Below are 26,758 nucleotides of genomic sequence, written 5' to 3' on the forward strand. Positions count from 1 at the left end.
CTCAGAAGTAGATTGTTTTCAGGGAGAAGGTGTTTAAAATAGGAAGCTACCAATTTTGTCTTTTCAAAAGAGTTTCTTTTTGTAGGGTGTTGCTCCCCTATTGTTCCATGTGATACTGGCTAAGCTGCCAAATTGTAGGACTCTGCCCTTTGAATACACTGGTGGGGTGGCAGATGGGAGAGGGCGGGGAAGTAGTGGGAGAAGCAGCCAGTCATAGACTCTTAGGCCCAGCCAGTCACCCCACCTCATTCTCCTGGGCACAGTGATTGGTCCAGGGAAAGGAATATGCCCCAGCCTGGGCCAATTAGATCCCTTTTCTAAGATTAATTTGGAGCTAGAGGAGAAGGCGGAGAAGGCAATGACTCCCCATTCCAGTACTCTTGCCTGGAAAATCCCATGGACAGAGGAGCCTGGTAGGCTGCAGTCCATGAGGTCGCTATGAGTTGGACTGAGTGACTTCACTTTCACTTTTCACTTTCATGCACTGGAGAAGGAAATGGCAACCCACTCCAGTGTTCTTGCCTGGAGAATCCCAGGGATGGGGGAGCCTGGTGGGCTGCTGTCTCTGGGGTCGCACAGAGCCGGATACGGCTGAAGCGACTTAGCAGCAGCAGCAGCAGAGGAGAATGGGGTCTTTCTTTTTGGAAGTACTATGTGAATGGGGACTGCCTGCAGCCATACTTTTTTCATGAAGGTGTATGTGAAGAACACCTGTCCGCAGTAGGAAAAAATGAAGACAATATAGACAAATGAGTAGAGGGTGAAGGTGGCAATCTCCCTTGAGTTCCTCAGTCCAATCAAACCGGAAGCCAGATCAATTCCTGAACTTCCCAGTTATGTAATCCAATAAATCTCCTTTAATGCTTAAACTAGTCTGAGTTGGATTTCTGTCACTTGTACAAGTCTGAACTGAAAAAAAAGAATGAAAAAAAGTTAACAACATGCTCTTTCTATTAAAAATACACTTAACTTCTATGAGTCCACTGTAAATTCAAAGAAATGAGTGCTTAAGCAGGTTGGTATCTAAAAAATATTTGTTAGCAAACTATGGACAAATCAAAGGTGTTTAGGAGGATGTTGAGGGAGCCAATTTTGCTTATTTTTATTGTTTTTCTTCTTATACTGGTAGTTTTTGCTTTTGAAATTGTAAGAAGAAAAACAGTGAGTCAGTCAAGAGAAGGACTAGATGAGCGACACTTAAAGGAGGTGTGGGAACAGAGTGATGGAGAAGGGAATGGTGAGAGATGGTACGGCTTATCAGAGCTCCTCCCCAGGAGTCAGGGGACCTGGGTCACTGCTCTGGCCCTGCCACTATGGCTCTGTCTGCCTGTGTGAACCATTTTGACTAGTTGAATTTTCTACACCTGAGAAATAAGGAATAGAGGTGATTAAGTTCCCTCTTGATTCTAAATCAATCCTTCTAGTATAACCATATTTCTAGTAGGAAAATGAAGGAAGCAAGGAAGTAGGGTGGATCACTGTTGGTCTCACAACTGTCAAGGGCATGACCTCAGGTTTCCTGAGAAGTCCAGCTCAGATGGCAGCTGTTCTGCTACTCCCCAACCAGCTTAAGATGATTCCCAGGCAACTGAGGCTCTGGTTTTTCCCTGGAAGGGTCAAAACCTGGTCAACAATTATTAGGCTGAGGGTGGAGATATATCCAAGACAGATTAAGACTTCATCAGATGCCGTGGGCAGAGGGCAGAACCCACCTAATCTTCCTCTTCCCTCCCCACCTTCTTCCTGCCCACTGAGGAATCCTGATTCATGTTAAATCCTAGCCAGAGGAGCATGCTGGAACCCATCCAACATAGCAAGTGCAGCCTGCACAACAGAGACCTGAGCAAACCAGTTTCACACAAGAAAATCAATAGCTGGCTATTGTCACAGCCAGGGAGGCAGCGTAGGAACCCTCCCAACCATCACAGCAATTTAAGTAGGAGGAGAGACAAGAATGGGAAGCAGTGGTGAATAAACATGGTGAAAGGAAGCTCTACTGAAGTGAGCTCCTGCTCAAAAGTTGGGGTTGAAGGGAAGTGTCTGAGAAGAAAGAAGTTTTCTTCTAGTTCTTTTAAACTGTTTTCCCCCATTTCGTTCAAAATAGTCAGCAAGAAGTTTCTCAGTTCTTAGAGTGCTGAGAAGCGAGACAGCACACAATGGTGATAGTGGTTTCATCGCACAGTCGTGTCTGACTCTTGTGACTCCACGGACTGTAGCCTGCCAGACTTCTCTGTCCATGGGATTTCCCAGGCAAGAATACTAGAGTGGGTTGCTATTTCCTTCTCCAGGGGATCTTCCCTACCAGGGATCAAACCTGCATCTCCTGCCTTGCGGATAGATTCTTAACCGACTACACTTTATGCTTTATACCAGGGAAACCCACTAGCACACAATAGGTGCTTAATAAACTTTTACTGAAGGAATAAATCAATGAGTGAATGGGAAAATCTGTTGGTCACCATGTTGCCTCCCTTCGTTTTTGATGAACCATGAAAACAGAACATGCTCCCTAGAGGAGAAGGCATGATGAGAATGAGGTGCCCTGCAGGCTCAGTTGAGGCTGATGGTCCCCACTCTGAACTATCCAGGTAGAGTCGTAATGAGGCACATCACACAGGTTATTTCCTTCAGTCAAGGAGCAATTACTGGGCCCTTCTTTGGGGGTCAGGACCATACAAATGTTAGTCCCTGACTTCTGAGAGCCTGCAGTCTAACTGAAGTGATAATCTTAGCCCCTATAGAACAATGATATGAATTATATAAATCAGTAAATAATCAGCCTTAAGTTATGTAGGGAGAAGTATGATTACAATTAGAGTTCAAAGAAAAGAGAGATAAGTGGGGCTGGAATTGTCTAGAAAAATCTGTTGAAATGGGATTTGACCTTGATGCAGAGAACAGCCAAATGTACATTCACTTGTGGGACGCTTGGGTTAATTTTCTCAACTCTGATCACACCTGAGTTATCACAGTGCTATTTTCCAGAAGCATGGTCAAGCCCCCTTCCAATTTTCCTTCCACAGTCTGCATGGCAAGCAAGATTTTCATCATTGTGAGAGCAGAGGGGGGCTTCACAAAGAGCGATGCAATTTGAGTGCTGATGAGGCCAACAGGTTTGATTCTGAAGGTTGCTATTGCTGCCAGGCTGTAACCTAGACATAGAAATGTGCTGCTTCAAATGTTCCATCAGGAGAATTGGCTGGGGAGCACTAATCCTAAGTGAAACCATCTTGATTACAAAGGAAGAAACGACAACACCATATCGTTTAACTGCTGAACCTTACAATGAAACACAAAGCGGCATTAATGTTCTCTGCCTGTAATGCTGCGGTTTAAGCAGTTAATCTTATTTTAGCTGAATGGCATGTTCATTACAGCAAATAAGTAGGTAATGTGTGGGATTACTGAAAGGAAAGATAAATTAAACCAGTTATGGGCATGATGTTGGTTTTATTTTAACTGTCCGATTTAACTTGGTATTTTTCAAGAGTCAGATCTAATATACACGCATTTAGTAGAGATTAAGCAGATGGAACTCTTGCCCAGAAAAGGTATTGTATGCAACTTAAGATGCTAGATTTAAGGGCAGCAATCCGTGATCCTTGGCACTGGTTCCAGCCTGGAATCTTCAGTGCTTAAACTGGAGGGTTCCTGAATGGCAAGATAGCACTTTTCTCTTTCCATTAAATAGTTGTGTTTTCACCATTTATATTTTTCAAGGGCAGCTGAAGGACTTTTCTTCAAGGTCTCAAACATCCTTCTGAGTGGATCTGCTACAAAACAGTGTGTAGTTCAGGGAAACAGTGTTTTTCCACTTACTTTCTTCAAAAAAGTGTTACCCTGACTCCAAAAATCATTCATTGACCGGGTATAAGAGGAAATTGCGATATAGTCCTTGAACTGGAAAAGATTAGTATAGTCAGGAGAGGGATAATAATCCCAAACATAAGAAACCTAGGAAACAATGTGAGAAGATGTCTAATCAAGTGCCAAATTGTGTACCACAATTTGTGAGTACTACTGTCAAAAAGAAAAAGACTAGTACTTACTAAGCAGTATGAAGTACTACTTAGTACTTAATACCACAATGGGGTATTGCGCACTGCACTGTAGGCTATTCATTATCTCATGTATTTTGCACAATAATCTTGTGGGGCCAGTATTAGTACCTCCCACTTGTTCAAGGAAGGGGAAGTAAATTGTCCAAGAAAGGGGAAAAGCAGGAGTTTAATCCCAGGTCTGATTCTAACATTCAGAAAATGAAGATCATGGCATCTGGTCCCATCACTTCATGGGAAATAGATGGGGAACAGTGGAAACAGTGTCAGACTTTATTTTTCTGGGTTCCAAAATCACTACAGATGGTGACTGCAGCCATGAAATTAAAAGACACTTACTCCTTGGAAGGAAAGTTATGACCAACCTAGATAGCATATTCAAAAGCAGAGACATTACTTTGCCAACAAAGGTCCGTCTAGTCAGGGCTATGGTCTTTCCTGTGGTCATGTATGGATGTGAGAGTTGGACTGTGAAGAAGGCTGAGCGCTGAAGAATTGATGCTTTTGAACTGTGGTGATGGAGAAGACTCATGAGAGTCCCCTGGACTGCAAGGAGATCCAACCAGTCCATTCTGAAGGAGATCAGCCCTGGGATTTCTTTGCAGGAATGATGTTAAAGCTGAAACTCCAGTACTCTGGCCACCTCATGCGAAGAGTTGACTCATTGGAAAAGACTCTGATGCTGGGAGGGATTGGGGGCAAGAGGAGAAGGGGACGACAGAGGATGAGATGGCTGGATGGCATCACTGACTCGATGGATGTGAGTCTGAGTGAACTCTGGGAGTTGGTGATGGACAGGGAGGCCTGGCATGCTGTGATTCATGGGGTCGCAAAGAGTCAGACACGACTGAGCGACTGATCTGATCTGATCTGATTCTAAAGTCCTTATTTTTTCCTTTATGACAAGCTGCTTTCTTAAATATGATGAGTCAAGAGCAGAAGAAAATCATAAAAGATGTCATGAAAGGAGTGAAATTGGATCTGAGTCAGAATGTACCTTAAGTCCAATTTAAAGAAAACAAAATTATTTACCAGTACCCACTTGAAATTTTCCAGATAATACAATTACCTTAAAACATTTAACTCCAAGAATCTGACCTTGACTTTTATGCCATTGTTATGTTTTCATTATGTATATTTTAATCCCACAGGGCATTATTGTTGTATACAGTCAATAATTATTTAGACTTACCTATTTTATCCTTTTCATCAATCTTTTTTTCTTACATCACTGGGTTTCCATCTAAGTTCATTTTGCTTCTGCCTGAAGACCTAGCTTTAGTATTTCCTTTAATGCAGGCCTGCTTATAATAATTCTCTCAGCCTTTATGCCCAGATATGCCTTATTCCCCTTTTAATTTTGAAGAGCACTTTTTGCTGGGCATAGAATTCTAGATTGTCAGTTACTTTCTTTTAGCACTTTGAAAATATTCAGTTTGCTTTCTGGCTTTCATTATTTCTCATGAGAAACCAACAATGAGTTTAATTACTGTTCTCTTGAAGGTAAGCCTTTTTTTCTCTAGCTGTTTGTATGATTTTCTCCTTAGTTTTCATTTACTATGAATGTGACTAGGTTTGGGGGTTTGTTTTAAATTCTATTTGGACTTCTTAATGTGTGACAATGTTTTTCACCAGTTTTGGAATATTCTCAGCTATTATCTTTTCAAAAATGGTTTCTGTTCCATTTTTCTCTCTCCTTTGCTTCAGGAACTTTAATTAAATCTTCTCACCGTTTCCTCTGTATCTCCTATCTTCCCATTTGTAGTTTCAAAATTTTTTATCTCCATGTTTTCTTCTGGAAACACTATAATTTATTCTTTATCATTATTTACTCTCTTGGCTATATGGGTCTTTAGTTATGGCACATGGGATCTTTAGTTGTAGCATGCAGGATCTTTACTAATACAAATAACATCTATAGTGTCTTGTACCATATGAGACAATACTGATGTAATTATTGACAGACAATTCATCTTGTAAACAGATGACATAAACTTATATTGACAGTACTATGTATGTATTTTCCTTCCTTATGATTTTCTTAATAACATTTTCTTTTCTGCAGCTTACTTTATTGTAGGAATACAGTATACAATGCATATAACATACAAAATATGTGTTAATTGACTATGTTATTAGTAAGGTTTCTGGTCAACAGTGAGCTATTAGAAGTTGAGTTTGGGGAATTATATGTGGATTTTCAACTGTATGAGGAAAGCCAGCTCCCCTAACCCCTACGTTCTGGGAAAACATTTCACTTTATAGAGAGTACACTGCACTAGAAAATAGATCCCATCTGTGAAACATTAGAAAATAGTGTCCCACAGAAGTAACATTTACCAACTAAACTCTGTTATTCATTGATATAGAGACACACTGTGGGAGAGCTGATGTTATTTCTACCTATCAAATCTAAATCATTATCTTCATCCAAAAGTACATTTTTATTTGCAGCAAAGTTATAAGATAGATGGTACTTTTTAAATTAATTAATTTGGCCACAGAGTATGTTCAATCTTAGTTCCCTGACCAGGGATTGAACTGTGTCCCCTGCACTGGAAGCACAGAGTCTTAACCACTGGACCACCAGGGAAGTCCCAATATGTACTTTCAAAAGTACATATTGAAACTCAGTACCTGAAAATTGAAATGTGATGTTCAATTACATCTGAAGTTAAAAAAAAGAAGTATTTAAAAATCAAATACAGCACTTCAATTTCTTTAAGCTATTTCCTTTATTTCAGAGTGTCAAAAAACTAAAGATATTCCGGTACACACACATATACTATGAATCTAAGAATTCAGAACTATGCAAAGAATTTTTCAATATGACTTTACAAATGAAATATTTACATACTTTAGCATAGTGCTTAATACTTATTTTTGAATTCTATTGCTGATGCTACTTCTAAAGAGCAATGACTCAACCAGAAAAATATTAAAGGGATGCCTTTTCTTTTGTAAAGTGCTTATGAGCAGCCATATCCAAAAGCCAGGGTTTTCAGAAATACATAATATTAAAAGGTGCTCAAAGAGTCACTTCTTACAGAATCGAAAATGCCATTTTGTAACTTTGCACATGTAAACTGATTTTATCTGCATTAATGAAGGATTGCTTTCAATGGCCCTCAACTATATACTTCAAATCAAGATAGTGCTATTAGCATTAGCAGCCTGAACAGTAACAGCAGAACAAACAGCAGCACATTTTAAATAGATCACAGCAGACTAGAAAAACTGTAACAGCTTTTGGATATGTTACACATCCAAGAGTGGGCCTTCTCTTTCACTCTGTATACATGGTAAACATTTAAAAAAATAATAAAAAACATTATCTTGTCTCTCTATAATAACATTTTACAGTATATGAAGGGATTCAGATTCTTGTACCAATTAAGCAAATTCTCGTTTCTATATAGAGCAGCCTTTATATTTTCAACATTTAAAACAAAGCCTAAAAAAAAGAAAAGAGGAAAGAAAGAAAACCTATTTCCACCAAGATTGTGAGAAGGAATTAACAAATGAAACACCAAACACTAAAACACCTGAGGGAAGAAAACATGAACAATTTTGAATTTTTTTTTAAAGGTTTATATAAACATTCCAAAAAGGAATTCATTTTCAACTGTGAAATATCTGACTTCATTTGAATCATATATCACCTTCATTTGATATTAATAATTTAGAAAAAAATAAGCATCATCTTAGCTGAACTGCATTCTGTATCAGACTCTACTGACTCATGCCTGCAGTATAAACCATTCAATAGTCTTAGAGTGAGCATCCCCTCAGGTCCCTATTTTCTGAATCTTAAAGGGTTTTTTTACGCCTCCTATTCCTTTCTTCCAAAACTCCCCATATCTTCCAAGAAAAAATCCCTATTAAAAAAAAAATCACAATTTAAATACAGTGTGACAATGCTACATTTGATTTAAAATAGTAATAAATTATAAATTGCCAAATAACTTAATATTTCACAATGCAAATCCCTGGTATAAAAAAGAATCCATCTTGCCCTGAATATAATAAAGCAGTCCAGTGATTTCAAATTACTTATGAAATAAAGGCAAAAATAAGGTGTAAAATACTATTTATAAAAGTCAAGTAAGAAACCAGTTATCATAAATCTTTTTACAAAGATAAATGTAATGTGCCTCCCCAGTTCTAAAAATTGTTTGGGAGGTTTGTAATTTAGTGGTTTCAAAAATGACTTTAAGGAAACTAGAGATGGAATTACATATTAATTGTAATATATGACATATTAAATATATGTGATAATAACACTGCAATGATGAGAAATTTAATCTTTGAACCTGCTACTTTTTGGCAAGTACATTTTTTTCAAAGTCTTTGCTATAACTGATTAATTTTTAAATTGTTAGTTTTCAAAAACTTTGCTATTTGACATACTATGTTAACCAAGGAAATCAGGAAGTCTCAGTAACAGTATGTCTACAAAACAAAACAAAGATTGTTCTTGTATCTTTTGTTATTTTAACAAATACACTTTAAAATAGACAACATTGCTATGCCTGGAAATTAAAAATACCCAAACCGTTAAAAATGGGGTGGAAAAGGAAAGAAAAATTGAAAATTCTTATTTAAAAATAAATCTGAAGTCCTTGCATTTCTTAAGAACTTGACTTGTCAAATCACAGTTTATCTTCTTTTGGACCAAGCTGTGTCTTCCACCATTCATCCATGGGATAAGATGCTGATTCTCCATTCTGTAGGTTTCAACTGGAATTTTCTTGAATGTTTGCAAAGCTTGTACTGGACTTGAGACGTTTCGCTACATAAATAAAAAGTATTATATTTTAACTTAAATTTCATTCTCCAAACATGATAATTCATTATTTTATGTAAACTATAGTGTTCATCTATTAATTCTGTGTTTGAATCTGAATCTATTCAATCTTATAAGAATTAAATCTACATCTATTTTTTTCTACTAAACTCAAAAACATAACTTTGCTAGAAGCACATGACTTTGTAAGCAGCAGTACCAAATAAAACAGACAATTTATGTCATTCTGAACCCTACAATCTTAAATATGTTATATAAGTGAAAGTACTCTAGTTAAAAAATGGAAGTGCTATAAAGTATAATTTAAAACTATATATTTGGAAGTCTAATCTAGAAATGCAAATCTAAGTTTCCTTGAAAGAATTCAATGAAAGAACTCGACAATGTTTAAAAAAATTTTAAACAGTTTACAAAGCAAAGTGAGTTGGATATTACACACATTGCACAAACATAAATGGCTGCTAATAAAATATATGCAACCAATTTTGACTATGGTGTTGACAGGACTGAGTCATTAGAGTTAATAGAGAAAATCATAGTTATTGGCTAGGTAATATGTTTTGTTCTTATAGTTAAACATGTTTCTCATGTTCCAGAAATTAAAACCAATCATGCCATAATGAAGGTAACTTACACTGGATAACTAAGGAATCTCTGCTTATGATTTAGGTTTCCAGTGGTATTCAGGCATCTGGTTGTGCTTTTTCTTTTTGTTTTTTGAAAGCTTTGCAGACAACTTTGATTGCAAGGATGAGAATGACTATTCTAGTTTCTATCAGGGTCTCCCCTGACTACTCTAAAGTGCAAGATGACTACATGACTTCCTCAGACCAGTGTATGGCTTCAGACTAAACTTAAAAGGAACTTAAACTAAAAAACAACCTAAGATAAAGCCTTCTTAAGCCTTCAGTGGATTTGGGGAGCAAACTAAATCAAAAAAATTTTTAAATTATGTTGTTTGATCATTTTATAATTATTTTAATTTGAAATTAAAAATTTTAATTATTAAATATAATCTAGTTTCTAATTATCAAATTCATTAAACCAATCAGGTAGCAATACCAGTGAGTACATATAACCATTACCCTGTGGCTCAGGGATAAAGAATCTGCCTACAATGCAGGAGCCACAGGAGATGCACATTTGATCCCTGGGTCGGGAAGATCCCCTGGAGGAGAGCAAGGCAACCCACTCCAGTATTCTTGCCCAGAGAATGCCATGGACAGGAGCATGGCAGGATACAGTCCATAGCGGTGCAGAGTAGGACAGGACTGAATCGATTTAGCAGGCACACACCCACATATAACTGTAACTTCTTTGCTTCCTTATTCTCTATCTGATAAATCTCCACATCATCCAAAATTCTACCCCAGGGATCATTTAATGGTAAATTCCAATATCCCTAATGCCAAGTGCATCTTCTCTTTCTCTGCAGTCCAACCACACTTTATGCACTTCTACTACATTTGTTGTGATGACTGGATTATGGTCAGTATATTTTTTGAGGGCATCTATTGTGCCTTGCTCCTTTTTAAATCCCTAATTCCCACAGGACTTGATGAATGGGAATGTATAAAATGGTAGCATAAAGAAAAGCAAATTAAAATTTCCATGAAGTAATAGCACAAGAATTATTTGCTTATGCTAACATTTCCTTAAATTCATCATTTAATTCCTAAACAATGCTTCTGAAAAACATTAATAGGTATTATGCAAAGGTCCTATTGTCAAGTTTGGGGGATATAATTAACGTTCAGGTACCTTATGAAGGTCATGTAAAGGAATTTTACAGGACTAGAATTATGAGGAACACACTCTAGGAACTGCTAACTTTAAGTATAATGTTCTTTTATTACACAAATATTTTTGAGCATTTACTATGGGCCATGTAGAGAAGCTCTATACAGTCAACAAAAACAAGACCAGCAGCTGACTGTGGCTCAGATCATGAACTTACCAAATTCAGACTGAAATTGAAGAAAGTAGGGAAAACCACTAGACCATTCAGGTATGACCTAAATCAAATCCCTTATGATTATACAGTGGAAGTGAGAAATAGATTTAAGGGACTAGATCTGATAGATAGAGTGCCCGATGAACTATGGACTGAGGTTCGTGACATTGTACAGGAGACAGGGATTAAGACCATCCCCACGGAAAAGAAATGCAAAAAAGCAAAATGGCTGTCTGGGGAGGCCTTACAAATAGCTGTGAAAAGAAGAGAAGTGAAAAGCAAAGAAGAAAAGGAAAGATATAAGTATCTGAATGCAGAGTTCCAAAGAATAGCATGAGAGTCCCTTGGACTGCAAGGAGATCCAACCAGTCCATTCTGAAGGAGATCAGCCCTGGGATTTCTTTGGAAGGAATGATGCCAAAGCTGAAACTCCAGTACTTTGGCCACCTCATGTGAAGAGTTGACTCATTGGAAAAGACTCTGATGCTGGGAGGGATTGGGGGCAGGAGGAGAAGAGGACGACAGAGGATGAGATGGCTGGATGGCATCACTGACTCGATGGATGTGAGTCTGAGTGAACTCCAGGAGTTGGTGATGGACAGGGAGGCCTGGGGAGAAGGCAATGGCACCTCACTCCAGTACTCTTGCCTGGAGAACCCCATGGATGGAGGAGCCTGGTAGGCTGCAGTCCATGTGGTCGCTAAGAGTCTGACATGACTGAGCGGCTTTGCTTTCACTTTTCACTTTCATGCATTGGAGAGGGAAATGGCAACCCACTCCAGTGTTTTTGCCTGGAGAATCCCAGGGACAGGGGAGCCTGATGGGCTGCCATCTATGGGGTCACACAGAGTTGGACACGACTGAAGTGACTTAGCAGCAGCAGCAGCAGGGAGGCCTGGCGTGCTGCGATTCATGGGGTCGCAAGGAGTCCGACACAGCTGAGCGACTGAACTAAACTGATGTACTTTCTAGATGCTGGTGATATAGTGGTGAGCAAGATAAACTAAATCCATTTTCTGATGGAACTTACAGTTGAGTCAGGGTAGACAAACAAATAAGGTAGAAAATAAGGGGAAAAGTTAATTTAAACAGCAATTAAATGCTATTAAAGAAAGATGATATATAAGAACTAAACGAAGGGTGTATTCTTAGGTTGGGGAGATGGTCATAGAAGATCTTCTTTGGTCATAAAAGGTCTCTTAGGTCTTTGACTTAAGACCTGGATGACAAGAAGCCAGTCAATGAAAGTGGAGAGGGCAAATGTAAGAGCCTTGGAAGGAGGGCAGTGTGAATGAATTGGTGTCTGAGAGAAGAAACCTACACACAGCATCATGAGTACGGAGAAGGGTGGATGCAAGTAGTTTAGGAAGGCAGATGGGAGGCAGATCACATGCATCTTGGAGAGCAGACCCTAGAATAAGTTTGTATTTTATTCTAGGTGCAACAGGTACACAGGAAGGGTTTCAAATGGGAGAGGAGCATGGTAAAATTTGTGTTTAAAAATTCACTCTAGCTGGTATATGGAAAATGGATTGTAGGGGGTCAAGAAATTAATGAACAGATATCAGTCAAGGGACCCCTGAATTAGTGCTGACAAGGGACAATATATTTAAGATATATTTTTGGAAATAGGGCTGGCAGTATTTGCTGATGAATTTAAAGGAGTGGGGAAGTGAATATGGGAATGGGGAAATAAAAGAAAAAGAATTAAGAAAATAGAAAGACATTAAAAGAAATTAAGAGACAACAAGATTTGTGACTTGTACAACCAGGTGAACTCTTACTGTTCAGTTCAGTTCAGTAGCTCAGTCATGTCCAAATCTTTGTGATGCCATGGACTGCAGCATGTCAGGCTTCCCTGTCCATCCCCAACTCCCGGAGCCTACTCAAACTCATGTCCATTGAGTCGGTGATGCCATCCAACCATCTCAGACACTGTCATCCCCTTCTCCTCCCACCTTCAATATTTCCCAGCATCAGGGTCTTTTCCAATGAGTTAGTTCTTCACATCAGGTGGCCAGAGTATTGGAGTATCAGCTTCAGCATCAGGCCTTCCAATGAATAGTCAGGACTGATCTCCTTTAGGATGGACTGGTTGGATCTCCTTGCAGTCCAAGGGACTCTCAAGAGTCTTCTCCAACACCACAGTTCAAAAGCATTAATTCTTTGGTGCTCAGCTTTCTTTATAGTCTAACTCTCACATCCATACAGACTATTGGAAAAACCATAGCTTTGATCAGATGGACCTTTGTTGGCAAAGTAATGTCTCTGCTTTTTAAGATGCTGTCTAGGTTGGTCATAGCTTTTCTTCAAAGGAGCAAGCGTCTTTTAATTTCATGGCTGCAATCACCATCTGCAGTGATTTTGGAGCCCCCCAAAATAAAGTCTCTCACTGTTTCCATTGTATCCCCATCTATTTGCCATGAAGTGATGGGACCAGGGGCCATGATCTTTGTTTTCTAATGTTGAGTTTTAAGTCAACTTTTCCACTCTTCTCTTTCACTGTCACCAAGAAGCTCTTTAGTTCCTCTTTACTTTCTGCCATGAGGGTGGTGTCATCTGCGTATCTGAGGTTACTGATAGTTCTCCCAGCAATCCTGATTCCAGTGCTTCATTTAGCCTGGCATTTCTCATGATGTACTATGCATGTAAGTTAAATAAGCAGGATGACAATAGACAGCCTGGATGTACTCCTTTCCCGATTTGGAACCAGTCTGTTGTTTCATGTCCAGTTCTAACTGTTGTTTCTTGACCTGCCTACAATTTCTCAGGAGCCAGGTAAGGTGGTCAGGTATCCCCATCTCTTTCAGAATTCTCCACAGTTTGTTGTGATCCACACAGTCAAAGGTATTGGCATAGTCAACAAAGCAGAAATAGATGTTTTTCTGGAACTCTTGCTTTTTCGATGATCCAGCGGATGTTGGCAATTTGATTGATCTCTGGTTCCTCTGCCTTTTCTAAATCCAGATTGAACACCTGGAAGTTCATGGTTCACGTACTGTTGACCTGGCTTGAAGAATTTTGAGCATTACTTTGCTAGCGTGTGAGATGAGTGCGATTGTGCGGTAGTTTGAGCATTCTTTGGCATTGCCCTTCTTTGGGATTGGAATGAAAACTGACCTTTTCCAGTCCTGTGGCCACTGCTGAGTTTTCCAAATTTGCTGGCATATTGAGTGCAACACTTTCACAGCATCATCTCCCAGGATTTGAAATAGCTCAACTGGAATTCCATCACTTCCACTAGCTTTGTTCGTAGTGATGTTTCCTAAGGCCCACTTGACTTCACATTCCAGGATGTCTGGCTCTAGGTGAGTGATCACACCATCGTGGTTATCTGGGTCATGAAGATCTTTTTTGTATAGTTCTTCTGTATATTCTTGCCACCTCTTCATAATATCTTCTGCTTCTGTTAGGTCCATACCATTTCTGTCCTTTATTGAGCCCATCTTTACATGAAATTTTCCCGTGGTATCTCTAATTTTCTTGAAGAGATCTCTAGTCTTTCTCATTCTATTGTTTTCCTCTATTTCTTTGCACTGACCACTGAGCAAAGCTTTCTTATCTCTTCTTGCTATTCTTTGGAACTCTGCATTCAAATGGATATATCTTTCCTTTTCTCCTTTGCCTTTAGCTTCTCTTCTTTTCTCAGTTATTTGTAAGCCCCCTCAGACAGCCATTTTGCCTTTTTGCATTTCTTTTTCTTAGGGATGGTCTTAATCACTGCCTCCTGTACAATGTCATGAAACTCCGACCATAGTTCTTCAGGCACTCTATAAGATCTAATTGCTTGAGTCTATTTATCACTTCCACTGCATAATTGTAAGGGATTTGATTTAGGTCATACCTGAATGGTCTAGTGGTTTTCCCTACTTTCTTCAATTTCAGTCTGAATTTGGTAATAAGGAGTTCATGATCTGAGCCACAGTCAGCTCCTGGTCTTGTTTTTGCTGACTGTATAGAGCTTCTCCATCTTTGGCTGCAAAGAATATAATCAATCTGATTTTGGTTTTGACCATCTAGTGATGTCCATGTGTACAGTCTTCTCTTTTGTTGTTGGAAGAGGATGTTTGCCATGACCAGTGAGTTCTCTTGGCAAAACTGTTAGCCTTTGCCCTGCTTCATTCCGTAATCCAAGGCCAAATTTGCCTGTTACTCCAAGTATCTCTTGACTTCCTACTTTTGCATTCCAGTCCCCTATAATGAAAAGGACATCTTCTTTGGGTGTTAGTTCTAGAAGGTCTTGAAGGTCTTCATAGAATTGTTGAAGTTAAGCTTCTTCAGCATTACTGGTTGGGGCATAGGTTTGGATTACTGTGATACTGAATGGTTTCCCTTGGAAATGAACAGAGATCATTCTGTCATTTTTGAGAGTGCATCCAAGTACTGTATTTCGGACTCTTTTGTTGACAATGAGGGCTACTCCATTTCTTCTAAGGTATTCTTGCCCACAGTAGTAGATGTAATGGTCATCTGAGTTAAATTCACCTATTCCAATCCATTTTGGTTCACTGATTCCTAAAATGTAGATGTTCATTCTTGCCATCTCCTGTATGACCACTTCCAATTTGCCTTGATTCATGGGCCTAACATTCAGGTTCCTATGCAATATTGTTCTTTATGGCATCAGACTTTACTTCTATCACCAGTCACATCCACAACTGGGTGTTGTTTTTGCTTTGGCTCTGTCTCTTCACTCTTTCTGGAGTTATTTTTCCACTGTTCTCCAGTAGCATACTGGGCACCTACTGACCTGGGGAGTTCATCCTTCAGTGTACTATCTTTTTGCCTTTTCATACTGTTCACGGGGTTCTCAAGGCAAGAATACTGAAGTGGTTTGCCATTGTCTTCTCCAGTGGACTATGTTTTGTCAGAACTCTCCACCATGACCCGTCCATCCTGTGTGGCCCTACACAGCATGGCTCATAGTTTCATTGAGTTAGACAAGGCTGTAGTCCCTGTGATCAGTTTGATTAGAGTTCTGTGATTGTGGTTTTCATTCTGTCTACCCTCTGATGGATAAGGATAAGAGGCTTATGGAAGCTTCCTGATGGGAAAGACTGACTGAGAGGGAAACTGTGTCTTGTTCTGACAGGGGCCATGCTCAGTAAATCTTTAATCCAATCAAACAAAGACACTGATCAGAAGTAGTATGTGTCTCCTGCAGCGTTAAATAGATTTGCAAAGCAAATACAATGCTAAACCTTAAAGGTACATGAAGCCCTGAAAAATAGTTTCTCAACAGTGAGGTCTCTGCAATGTTTTGTTATTATTCTAAATAAATGCTTTTAAGACTGACTTATGACATATTTACAAAATTCTGACAATCTTCAAAATACTTTACTAAATACACCCATGATAAAGACTCTCTGCATTGTGCAAACTGATCTACAAGTAATCTTTTTTTTTTTTTAAGTCAGATATATTAGAAGTGAAGTTAGATAAATCATGAAGAAATGCCAGAAAAAGATTTACAGGGAAAAAAATTTTATATCATAGGTTCCTAGACTAGGAATAATATTTGAAAGAAAAAAAGCCTGATGTTTTTCTCTAGAAAATACCCTCTTTTAGAAATACTAAAACTACTCAGTGATAAGCCCATATTTTCACTCTGATAATACAGAAGAAACATATGAGACTTGGAAGTCACTTTTCTTTGGCTAGTTGAAACCTTCTAGTTAGTGCTTTTTCTGCTCTGCCCTATTTGATAGGGAGAAAGGAAAGGAATTAATACATACTGAGTATATGCCATATGTCAAATAACTTTTTTGCAACTACAATTCCAATTTGTTCATAAACATTCTCTGTGCAAGCTACAGTTTCTCCCTACCACCTGCTGCTTGTCTGGTGGTTCTGCCATGGGTAGTTCTGCAAATGGGCCTAAAAGTGGTCTACTATTTATTTACCTATTATGGCTATCTCAGGTTTGCAAAGCCTTTGTTGCTATTGCTCTGTTGTTGTCAACTTTATTCTGGGGAATCGAGCTTTCTCAACTAAAGCTTCTGAAAGATACTGTATATTAAAGTTTGATTATAAACTCACTTATAAACTTACACATCTCTTCCATTAGTGAACAGAGTTGTAAAATTTGAAGAAGACAGCTGTTTCAAGCTAATATACCTTGAGCTCTCAGAGTATATACTATTTCTAAAGCAGGCTTAGATTTTTTTTTAAATACAGGTTTTTATCTAAATAAAAGAATAATCGTAAAAAGAAACTTACGTAGGATGAGTTTGCGTTTCTTTTGCTCTGAGTGAAGAAAACTACTAAGGTAGAAGACAACAGGTAGAAAGAGAATGAACACAGAAACAGCGATTACAGGCACTGTGTCCCTGCAAAGGACTGAACAGTTGAAAGTTCGACTCCAGAGTTTCCGAGTAATATTCATCTGAAACAATAACAAATACTGTTACTCTGTTTTTCATTTAATTTGTCTTCAAATTCATATAATTATTTTGTTAATAACAAGAACCCAGAATTTAGACTAAATATACATCCCTAAAAAATTATTAACAGTTGAGGACAATTTCTTTTTGTAGGAAAATAAGCTGGTTCACAATTAGTCATTGTATAAATTTATACCCATACAAAAATCTCATATTCAAAATTCATAATACTGTCCAAAGAATTTCAACCTTTCATAGACTTCAAACACAAAACTTGCATCAACAGAAATATAGTTAGACTGTGCTTCGTTCATTAAAAAATATTTAAAAGGGTAGCTATGTGAGGTGATAAATGTTAACTTGACTCTGGGAATTCTTTCACAGTGTAGATCAAATCATCATGTTGTATACTTTAAATATATAACAATTTTATTTGTCAAATATACCTCAATAAAACTGGGGGGGAAGTGTCACAAAAACAAAAATTTTTTTTCATATGTTATCTATGTAATTTCACTGAGCTTGTTACAATATTTTTACAATGGAAATAAAAATATCAACTTTATAAGGCGTCTCTTTTTTCAAAAGGCTTCTCTTCAAGACATGATATCTATGAAATGCTTAATCTCTTATTTAATATATTACAAAAGATTCATACTCACGGCAAGTAATTTTTTAAGTAGGTAGTATCTAATGAGTCACAGACCCTTTATTAAGACAATGTGTGCATGTGTGCTAAGTCCCTTCAGTCATGTTGGACTCTTTGTGACCCTATGAACTGTAGCCTGCAGGGCTCCTCTTGTCCATGGGGATTCTCCAGGCAAGAACACTGGAGTGGGTTGCCAGGCCCTCCTCCAGGGATCTTCTCAACCCAGGATTAAACCTGTATCTATCCCCTTCACTGGGAGCTGGGTTCTCTACCACTAGTACCACCTGCGAAGTCCTTATTAGACAATGTTAACAAGCAGCATGCTTTAAATACACTTAGGGGCTGCTGTACCTCGCATTTGTTGAGCTCATGATTTCTGTCAAACAGGCTAAATGATATAAGGAAACTGCCAAATTTAATGTAGAAAACTGTTCCTGCCTCAATTTTAATTGAGTTTACAAATGGTGCCTTGTAAGTTTGTTGTAATTTTTGCTTATTGCAAGATGAATGTTCTAGAATAGGTTGGTCATGTTGATTTCTTCTGTAATTCAACTTATGTCATAGAACCAATATTCATTTTTCTTTATTAAAATAATTAAAGACTATTATTCTCTTTTATTGGAGGATAAGTTTTCTTTTAAATTCTTTTAAAGAGAATATAAAAATTCTTTTAAAAATATACAAATTCTTTTATATTTTTTTTAAAAGATATTTATTATTTACTTGGAACCTACTAGAAAGCCAAGTATTGACTATTCTAAACATCAGGAACAGCTGCTGCTGCTGCTAAGTCACTTAAGTCATGTCCGACTCTGTGTGACCCCATAGACGGCAGCCCACCAGGCTCCCCCGTCCCTGGGATTCTCCAGGCAAGAACACTGGAGTGGCTTGCCATTTCCTTCTCCAATGCATGAAAGTGAAAAGTGAAAGTGAAGTCGCGCAGTCGTGTCTGACTCTTGGCGACCCCATGGACTGCAGCCTACCAGGCTCCTCCATCCACGGGATTTCCCAGGCAGGAGTACTGGAGTGGGGTGCCAGTGCCTTCTCCAAGGAACAGCAGTAACAAACAAAAATCCCCATGGTACATCCATATTAAGTGCTTTTTACCATTCTAAAGATTACTGATACACTATGTTCATCTCAAGCTGCTATAATTCACACTCATCATTCTCAAACATTACGTTTACCAATTTTGACCACAAATTATCTGCTTTTTGCCAATAATTTTTCAATTTCTTCTAACACTTCAATAATCAGGTATCACATTCCCATAAAAAGGCATGATCGCCATCTAGTGGTACCCCATGTAAAGGCAGGCTATTCAATGGAGAAGAGTTTTTGCTGACCATTCATTCACCCTATGGAGAAGGCAATGGCACCCCACTCCAGTACTCCTGCCTGGAAAACCCCATGGATGGAGGAGCCTGGAAGGCTGCAGTCCATGGGGTCGCTGAGGGTAGGACACTACTGCGCGACTTCACTTTCACTTTTCACTTTCATGCATTGGAGAAGGAAATGGCAACCCACTCCAGTGTTCTTGCCTGGAGAATCCCAGGGACGGCAGAGCCTCGTGGGCTGCCGTCTATGGGGTCGCATAGAGTAGGACACGACTGAAGTGACTTAGCAGCAGCAGCATTCAACTTATATACATGTTACTAAGGGCCTGCTATTTGCCAGGTGCTATCCTAGAAAGCTGAACAGTGAACAAAAAAGGACATGAAGTCCTTGTCCTCCTGAGGCTTATATTTTTTAGTAAGAAGAGAAAGACTGCAAATAAGGAAACAAAACTTTTTCAGATGGTAATAGATACAAAGAAATAAAGCAAGAGGATAGGAAGTAATTGAGGAATGGCTTCAGAAACACGTAATAACAAAACCTAGAGACTTCCTGAATTAGTAACAAGTGCACAAGAAACTAAAATGCAAACATCTAACAATACCCATACCTCTGAAAATGACACTCATCATCAAATTTAAAAAACAAGATGTATAAATGGAGTATAATCAATAAAAATATTAAATCACTATGTTGTATACTTGAAACTAATATAATACTGTAAGTCAACTATACTTTAATAAAAAGTACCAAATATACTAAATTATCAACTTGCTGATGAAGCATCTGATTAATTTCCATTTTAGCCTTACATATCAGGATATTCTAAAACTTACTACTTAGCAACTAGTTATTTCTGGTTGAAGACAGCATATGCAGATTCTAATAATAACAGAAGGCATATTCAACACTGCAAAACATATACTGTTTCACAAGCAAAGTACTTACTGCATCCTCCACGTCAATGCATAAATGTGTTCCAAATTCAGCCTTGCTTTCACGTTCATTTATTTTTTGCATTTCACCATACAGACTATTCAGAGTTGTATATGCTTCACGACAGTTTTTGCATACTTCTGAATAATTTCTTAACTGAAGACTGTGTGCGCTCCCCTAAAACGTCAAAGGCACATGTGATACACGTTACGCCTGTAATACACACACTAAACATTGAATTTTAATTAAATTTCCTAGAAGAAATAATAGAGGCATTAAAGTGCTGAGCTGTGATGTGGGGAAGGTTGCTAAACCACTGTGAGCCTTGGTTTTATCACCTATAAAGTAAGGATACCCTTACCTGTATTACAGGCCCGAGGAATAAAGACTGATGTATAACATATAGCAAAATGTTTGGCACTTTCTAGTTGCCCCTGAATTTTGAGAACGACAGCACTAGCCACTGTTAACTGAGAACAACACTAGCTCATACACCAAATTAATGATACCTACATACCAAAAATTTCCTAAGTTATCTTGTCATTTATACATCTACCCTTATCTATCCTGCTGCTGCTGCTGCTGCATCGCTTCAGTCGTGTCCGACTCTGTGCGACCCCATAGACAGCCCACTAGGCTCCCCCGTCCCTGGGATTCTCCAGGCAAGAACACTGGAGTGGCTTGCCATTTCCTTCTCCAATACGTGAAAGTGAAAAGTGAAAGTGAAGTCGCTCAGTCGTGTCTGACTCTAGCGACCCCATGGACTGCAGCCCACCAGGCTCCTCCGTCCATGGGATTTTCTAGGCGAAAGTACTGGAGTGGGGTGCCATTGCCTCAAGTATGCCCCTGCCTGTACTGAATGTGAACACTGAAGTCTACCTTATTGAGACAAAGAGGACTTTATTGATGAACAAGGAAAAGGCACCTAAACTACATTCCTTCCTCAACCCACTTTACCCCAAGGCTTACAATCCAGGCCTTTCTGGTCAACAAAAAGGGACTAATACCAATGAACTGTATAACCTGAAATGAAGGTAATGGGTATAAGACACAATGTTAGTGGATCTTAACCTTTTCTACTTCTAGTACTAACACTTATTATTTCAAGAACAAGTTTGCTAAACAGTTCACACTTTTGTTTTCTATTCCATTTATTCTTTACCTTGGAGCCTGAAGAAATAACATTAACTGACTGCTGGAATGAAAGAAAAAAGAAAAAAGTTACAGAAATCAAGCTGATGGAGCCTCTACAACATTACCCTCACCATCCGACAGAGAAACTCAGTCTCTGTTCAGTTCTGCCACAAGAAATAGCCCATTGCCTGTTTTTCATAGAACAAACGTACATTTACCTAAATATGTTCAATCAAAAATTGAGCCTAATGCCTTGATAGAGGAGTATAATTTTGTCATTTATATTAAAACTTAAAATGTACATATCTTTTGACATTGCAATTTCACTTCTAGGAATTTATCAGACAGATAAACATGGATAATATCACCAGCCCTGCCAAGGGCAAGTAGAACCATGACTGACCCCAAAGCCAGCATGCCCTCCTCTGAGGACCTTGTGGCTATCATGTCCATCTGTCCATGGGTCTTTCTTTGCTCTGAGTAACTCCAAAAGGGGGAGCTGCAGTTTATCTGAGCTCGAGTGATGGGCAGAGGCAGCTGACCACAAACCAGACAGGCAGTCCTCCAAAGAAACGGGGGAAGAGGATAGCTCGAACCTCTGAAAAACACATGGGGCCAGGAGAGCAGACAGTTGGAGACCTCTGGCTCCAGCCAGTCTGGGGGTCAAGGGCGAAATCTGAATGCAGGTCAAGAAGCAACAGTTAGAACTGGACATGGAACAACACACTGGTTCCAAATTGGGAAAGGAGTACGTCAAGGCTGTATATTGTCACCTGCTTACTTAACCTATATGCAGAATACATCATGCAAAATGCCGGGCTGGATGAAGCACAAAGGTGGAATCAAGACTGCCAGGAGAAATATCAAGAACCTCAATACACAGATGGCCTTATGGCAGAAAGTGACTAGGAACTAAACAGCCTCTTGATGAAAGTGAAAAACCTGGCTTAAAACTCAACATTCAAAAAACGAAGACCACGGCATCTAGTCCCATTATTTCATGGCAAATAGATGGGGAAACAGTGGAAACAGTACGAGACTTTATTTTGGGGGGCTCCAAAATCACTGCAGATGGTGACTGCAGCTATGAAATTAAAAGACGCTTACTCCTTGGAAGGAAAGCTATGACAAACCTAGACAGCATATTAAAAAGCAGAGACATTATTTTGCTGACAAAGGTCTGTCTGATCAAAGCTATGGTTTTTCCAGTAGTCATGTATGGATGTGAGAGTTGGTCTATAAAGAAAGCTGAGCACCAAAGAATTAATGCTTTTGAACTGTGGTGTTGGAGAAGACTCTTGAGAGTCCCTTGGACTGCAAGGAGATCCAACCAGTCAATCCTAAAGGAAATCAGTTCTGAATATTCATTGGAAGGACTGATGCTGAAGCTGAAACTCCAATACTCTGGCCACCTGATGGGAAGAAGTAACTCATTGGAAAAGACCTGATGCTGGGAAAGACTGAGGGCAGGAGGAGAAGGGGACAACAGAGGATGAGATGGTTGGATGGCATCACTGACTCAATGGACATGAGTCTGAGCAAACTTCAGGAGCTGGTGATGGACAGGGAAGCCTGGCATGCTGCAGTCCATGGGGTCACAAAGAGTCAGACATGACTGAGTGACTGAACTGAACTGAACTGATACCCCAAAAGGACTGTCCTTGTTTGTAACAGTAAAATACTGAACCAAACAAAAATCTCCATCAATATAAAGACTGACAGACTAAATGGTGGGTCAGTCATGTCTAATTCTTTGTGACCCCATGGACTGTTGTCTGCCAGGCTTCTCCGTCCATGGGATTCTCCAGGCAAGAATACTGGATTGGGTTGCATGCCTTCTTTCAGGGGATCTTCCCAACCCAAATGGTGGCATAGCCAAACAATAAAAAAGCCCTGTGATGTTTGAAACAAATGAGGAAGTAGGATTCTCGGAAGATGATGACATCAGCATGTGCCTGTCTCCTGATTTCTTTTCTGAAGAGACTCAAGAACAGACCGTAAACCCAGGCCCCTGAAGAGCGCTGCAAATTATAAAGGCATGCCACGCACATCTCATGGGAAGGCTCTACGACAGCTATCACACCATTCCCAGGGAAACTAGCTGGCAACACAGTCTCTTGTGACCCTCTAGCCCCTGCAACCACCCACTGTCCTCTAGAGATTCGAGGGGCTGGCAAAATAGCCCCACCCTGCCTGCAAGGCCATCCACAAAAAGCAGTCTCCACACCCACCAAGACAGTCCAGCCTCCCAGAAAAGCTACCTGTAAATACATACTGACATAAGATGGATTTGGTCTGGAACTTAAACCCACATCCCTGCCTCATCGTTGAGCCAGAAGCCACTGCCACAGCCAATACCATCAATTTCACTGCTATCACCTATCTCTTTAGCTAGTTCCCCTCCCCTCTGTAACACACAAACACACACACGCACACACACATGCACACGCAAAGACACACCCCATACAACACTGGCGTTGCCCCCCCCACACACACCCTATAAAACACTAGCATTGCCCAGAACTCAGGCCTCTTTATCACTTCTATCTACACTCACATCCAAGTCTCCAGGCTTGATACTATCTGTACCTGATGACTTAAATCTACAGCTCCAGCTCATACCTCTTCCTGGTAATAAATAAACCAACCAACCATTCAATTCAAGGAACGAGAAAAATGACAAAAACCAAAGGAATATAGGAAGATAATCAGTGCAAAAGCATAAATTAACACATTAAGAAAAATAAAATAGAAACTGATAAAGACAATTGTGGATTTTCAAAAAGACCAATACAAACATACCTTCAACAAGCCTAAATAAAATTCAAGGGAAAAAAGGTCTCATAAGTACAGCATTTAAAGTAAGAAAGGAAATATAGCTACATATATGATAGAAATTTTAAGGAGTAACCAATTACTAAATGCAATGCATTATCCTGGAATGAATCCTGACACAGAAAAAGGATATTAGTAGGAAAACTGGTGAAATCAGAATGAAGTCTGGCATTTAGTTAAGAGTTATGTACCAATGTTCATTTCTTATTTATGACTAATGTACCACGGTAATATAAGGTGAACATTAGAAGAAACTGGGTCAAGGGTATACAGGAATTCTCTGTATTACCTTTGTAACTTTTATAAAAATCTAAAATCATTCCAAAATAAAACATTTTAAAATAGCCAGTTAAAATCCGTAGTGGGGGAAGAAAAGGTACAACTCCCAAAGGCACCAAACACTATGTAATAATACCTTGAAATAGGGACTTTTCCAGTGGTCCAGTGGTTGGGAGTCTGCCTTGCAATGTTGGGGATGTGGGTTTGACCCCTGATCAGGGAACCAGGATGCCACATGCCACAGAAAACTAAGCCTGTGCACCACAACCACTGAGTCTGCGTGCCCTGGCGCTTGTGTGCCACAACTAGAGTCCGTGTGCCACAACAAAACATCGGCATGACACAACTAAGACACGCCACAGCCAAATAAGTATTTCTTAAAAACAACCTGGAAATAAAGTTAAGAACCATTACAAGGCCTATATGAAATTTAAATAAATAAAACTGTGCTAGAGAACATTAAAAAATAAAGAATAGTGGTGGCTGCCAGGAGCTAGAGAAAGAGGAGATGGGAGTTATTGCTTAATATGTACCGAGTTTCAGTTTGAGAAGATGAAACATTCTTGAGATGGATGGTGGTGGAGTTGTACTTTAATGAGTGTACTTTAATGCCAATTAACTTTATACTTAAAAACTGTAATGTGGTAAATTCTGTATTGCTTATTTTATTTCAATAAAAAAGTAGTGAATATACTGTACTCCAAGATAGAAGAGCTCAATATCATAATGTCAATTTTTCCAAAATGATAAATCTAAAATGTAATGCAATTATAATAAAATATCAAAATGATTGATTTTTTAAAACTTTGTTCTAAAATTCATTTCTTGGATTTATTTAGTAAATCCTGTTTTGACAGTCAAGAAGCCATCAGAATAAAGAGTTGGAGCTAAGGCTCACATGTGTGTGTGCTCAATCACTAAGTCATGTCCAGCTCTTTATGACCTCATGGATGTAGCCCACTAGGCTCCTCTGTCCATGGAATTTCCTAGGCAAGAATACTGAAGTGGGTTGCCATTTCCTTCTCCAGGGCATCTTCCCGATCCAGGAATCAAACCCTCATCTCCTGCGTTGGCAGGTGGATTCTCTACCTTTGAGCCACCAGGGAAGCCTCTAAGCCTCACATCTTACACCAAAATAAATTTCAAATAGATAAATGATGCTTAAATATATAAAACTAAATCCTGAAGGTCCTAGAAGAAATCATAGGAGAAAATTTTTAAATAATCTCAAAGTGGGAAAAGGCCTTCTAGTGTGATGCAAAATCCTTAACTCATTTTGATAAATCTAATGACATGAATGGAGAAGGCAATGGCACCCCACTCCAGTACTTTTGCCTAGAAAGTCCCATGACGGAGGAGCCTGGTAAGCTGCAGTCCATGGGGTCGCTAGAGTCGGACATGACTGAGCGACTTCACTTTCACTTTTCACTTTCATGCATTGGAGAAGGAAATGGCAACCCACTCCAGTGTTCTTGCCTGGAGAATCCCAGGGACAGGGAAGTCTGGTGGGCTGCCATCTCTGGGGTCGCACAGAGTCGGACACGACTGAAGTGACTTAGCAAAAAAAAAAAAAGACATGAAAATTTAAATTTTCTTCACAACAAAAAGAGAAGCATGATAAAAAGACAAACAACAAACCAGGATAAGAATATTTGCAACCAACATCCCAGGAAAAATGCTAGCTTCCCTCAAGTACATGTATCAGAACTAGTCTTGTTTGGTTTCTAAAACCAAAGAGCTCCCAGATAGGTTTGGTAAATGCTGTGTGTTTGGTTTCTAAAACCAAAGAGCTCCCAGATAGGTTTGGTAAATGCTGTGTACAGTAATTACTATTTGAAGTTTTACATAACGTACCTTTGTCCACTGAAGTTCTGCAGTCCTGTAGTAAAGCATTTCTCACCTTTATTAACACTAAACCTTTTTTTATGGACTATCTATTAAATGCTTGCAGAACATATTTTGGGAAATATTTATCTAGTATATGTTCATCTAATAAATGTTTTTTACTATACTCAAGGAAATCCATAATTCTGTTATCACATTTATTAAAAAGAAAATCATACATACCTATATCTTAAACATGTTTATAACTATTTTTGTGGATTACTTACTTGATTAAAAGCAAGTTTCAAAACTAGGACTTTACCAGAACTCCAGTTTCACCCTTCACCACCACCAGGAAAGCTCTAATACTAACATTCAAAGGTCAGAGGTGGAGAAAACAAAACCCAATAACTTGGTTTCTTAAAGGCTACCTTTTATATTATAATTCAAAACTCAAAGTTATGTTACTAAACAGAATCTTTTAAAGTAGGTAAAATATATTTAAGCAAACACTGAGGCAGAGAATAAGCTTCTTATAGACAATCATACTGAACTGCAAAATAC

General features: G+C 38.9%; 1 protein-coding gene across 1 annotated transcript in view; it reads right to left on the reverse strand.

The window, feature by feature from the left end:
- Positions 1–6,769: 6,769 nt before the first annotated feature.
- Positions 6,770–26,758, reverse strand: part of OSTM1 (osteoclastogenesis associated transmembrane protein 1) — a 40,859-nt gene continuing 20,870 nt past the window's right edge. Inside the window, exons 4-6 of the mRNA XM_006075354.4 lie at positions 20,135–20,299; positions 17,039–17,204; positions 6,770–8,850 (exon numbers count right to left, since the gene is read on the reverse strand). Coding sequence (XP_006075416.1) covers positions 8,795–8,850; positions 17,039–17,204; positions 20,135–20,299 — 387 coding nt within the window. The 3' untranslated portion in view covers positions 6,770–8,794. The remainder of the gene's footprint in view (positions 8,851–17,038; positions 17,205–20,134; positions 20,300–26,758) is intronic.

The sequence above is a fragment of the Bubalus bubalis genome, chromosome 10, assembly GCF_019923935.1.
Source record: "Bubalus bubalis isolate 160015118507 breed Murrah chromosome 10, NDDB_SH_1, whole genome shotgun sequence".
NCBI lineage: Eukaryota > Metazoa > Chordata > Mammalia > Artiodactyla > Bovidae > Bubalus > Bubalus bubalis.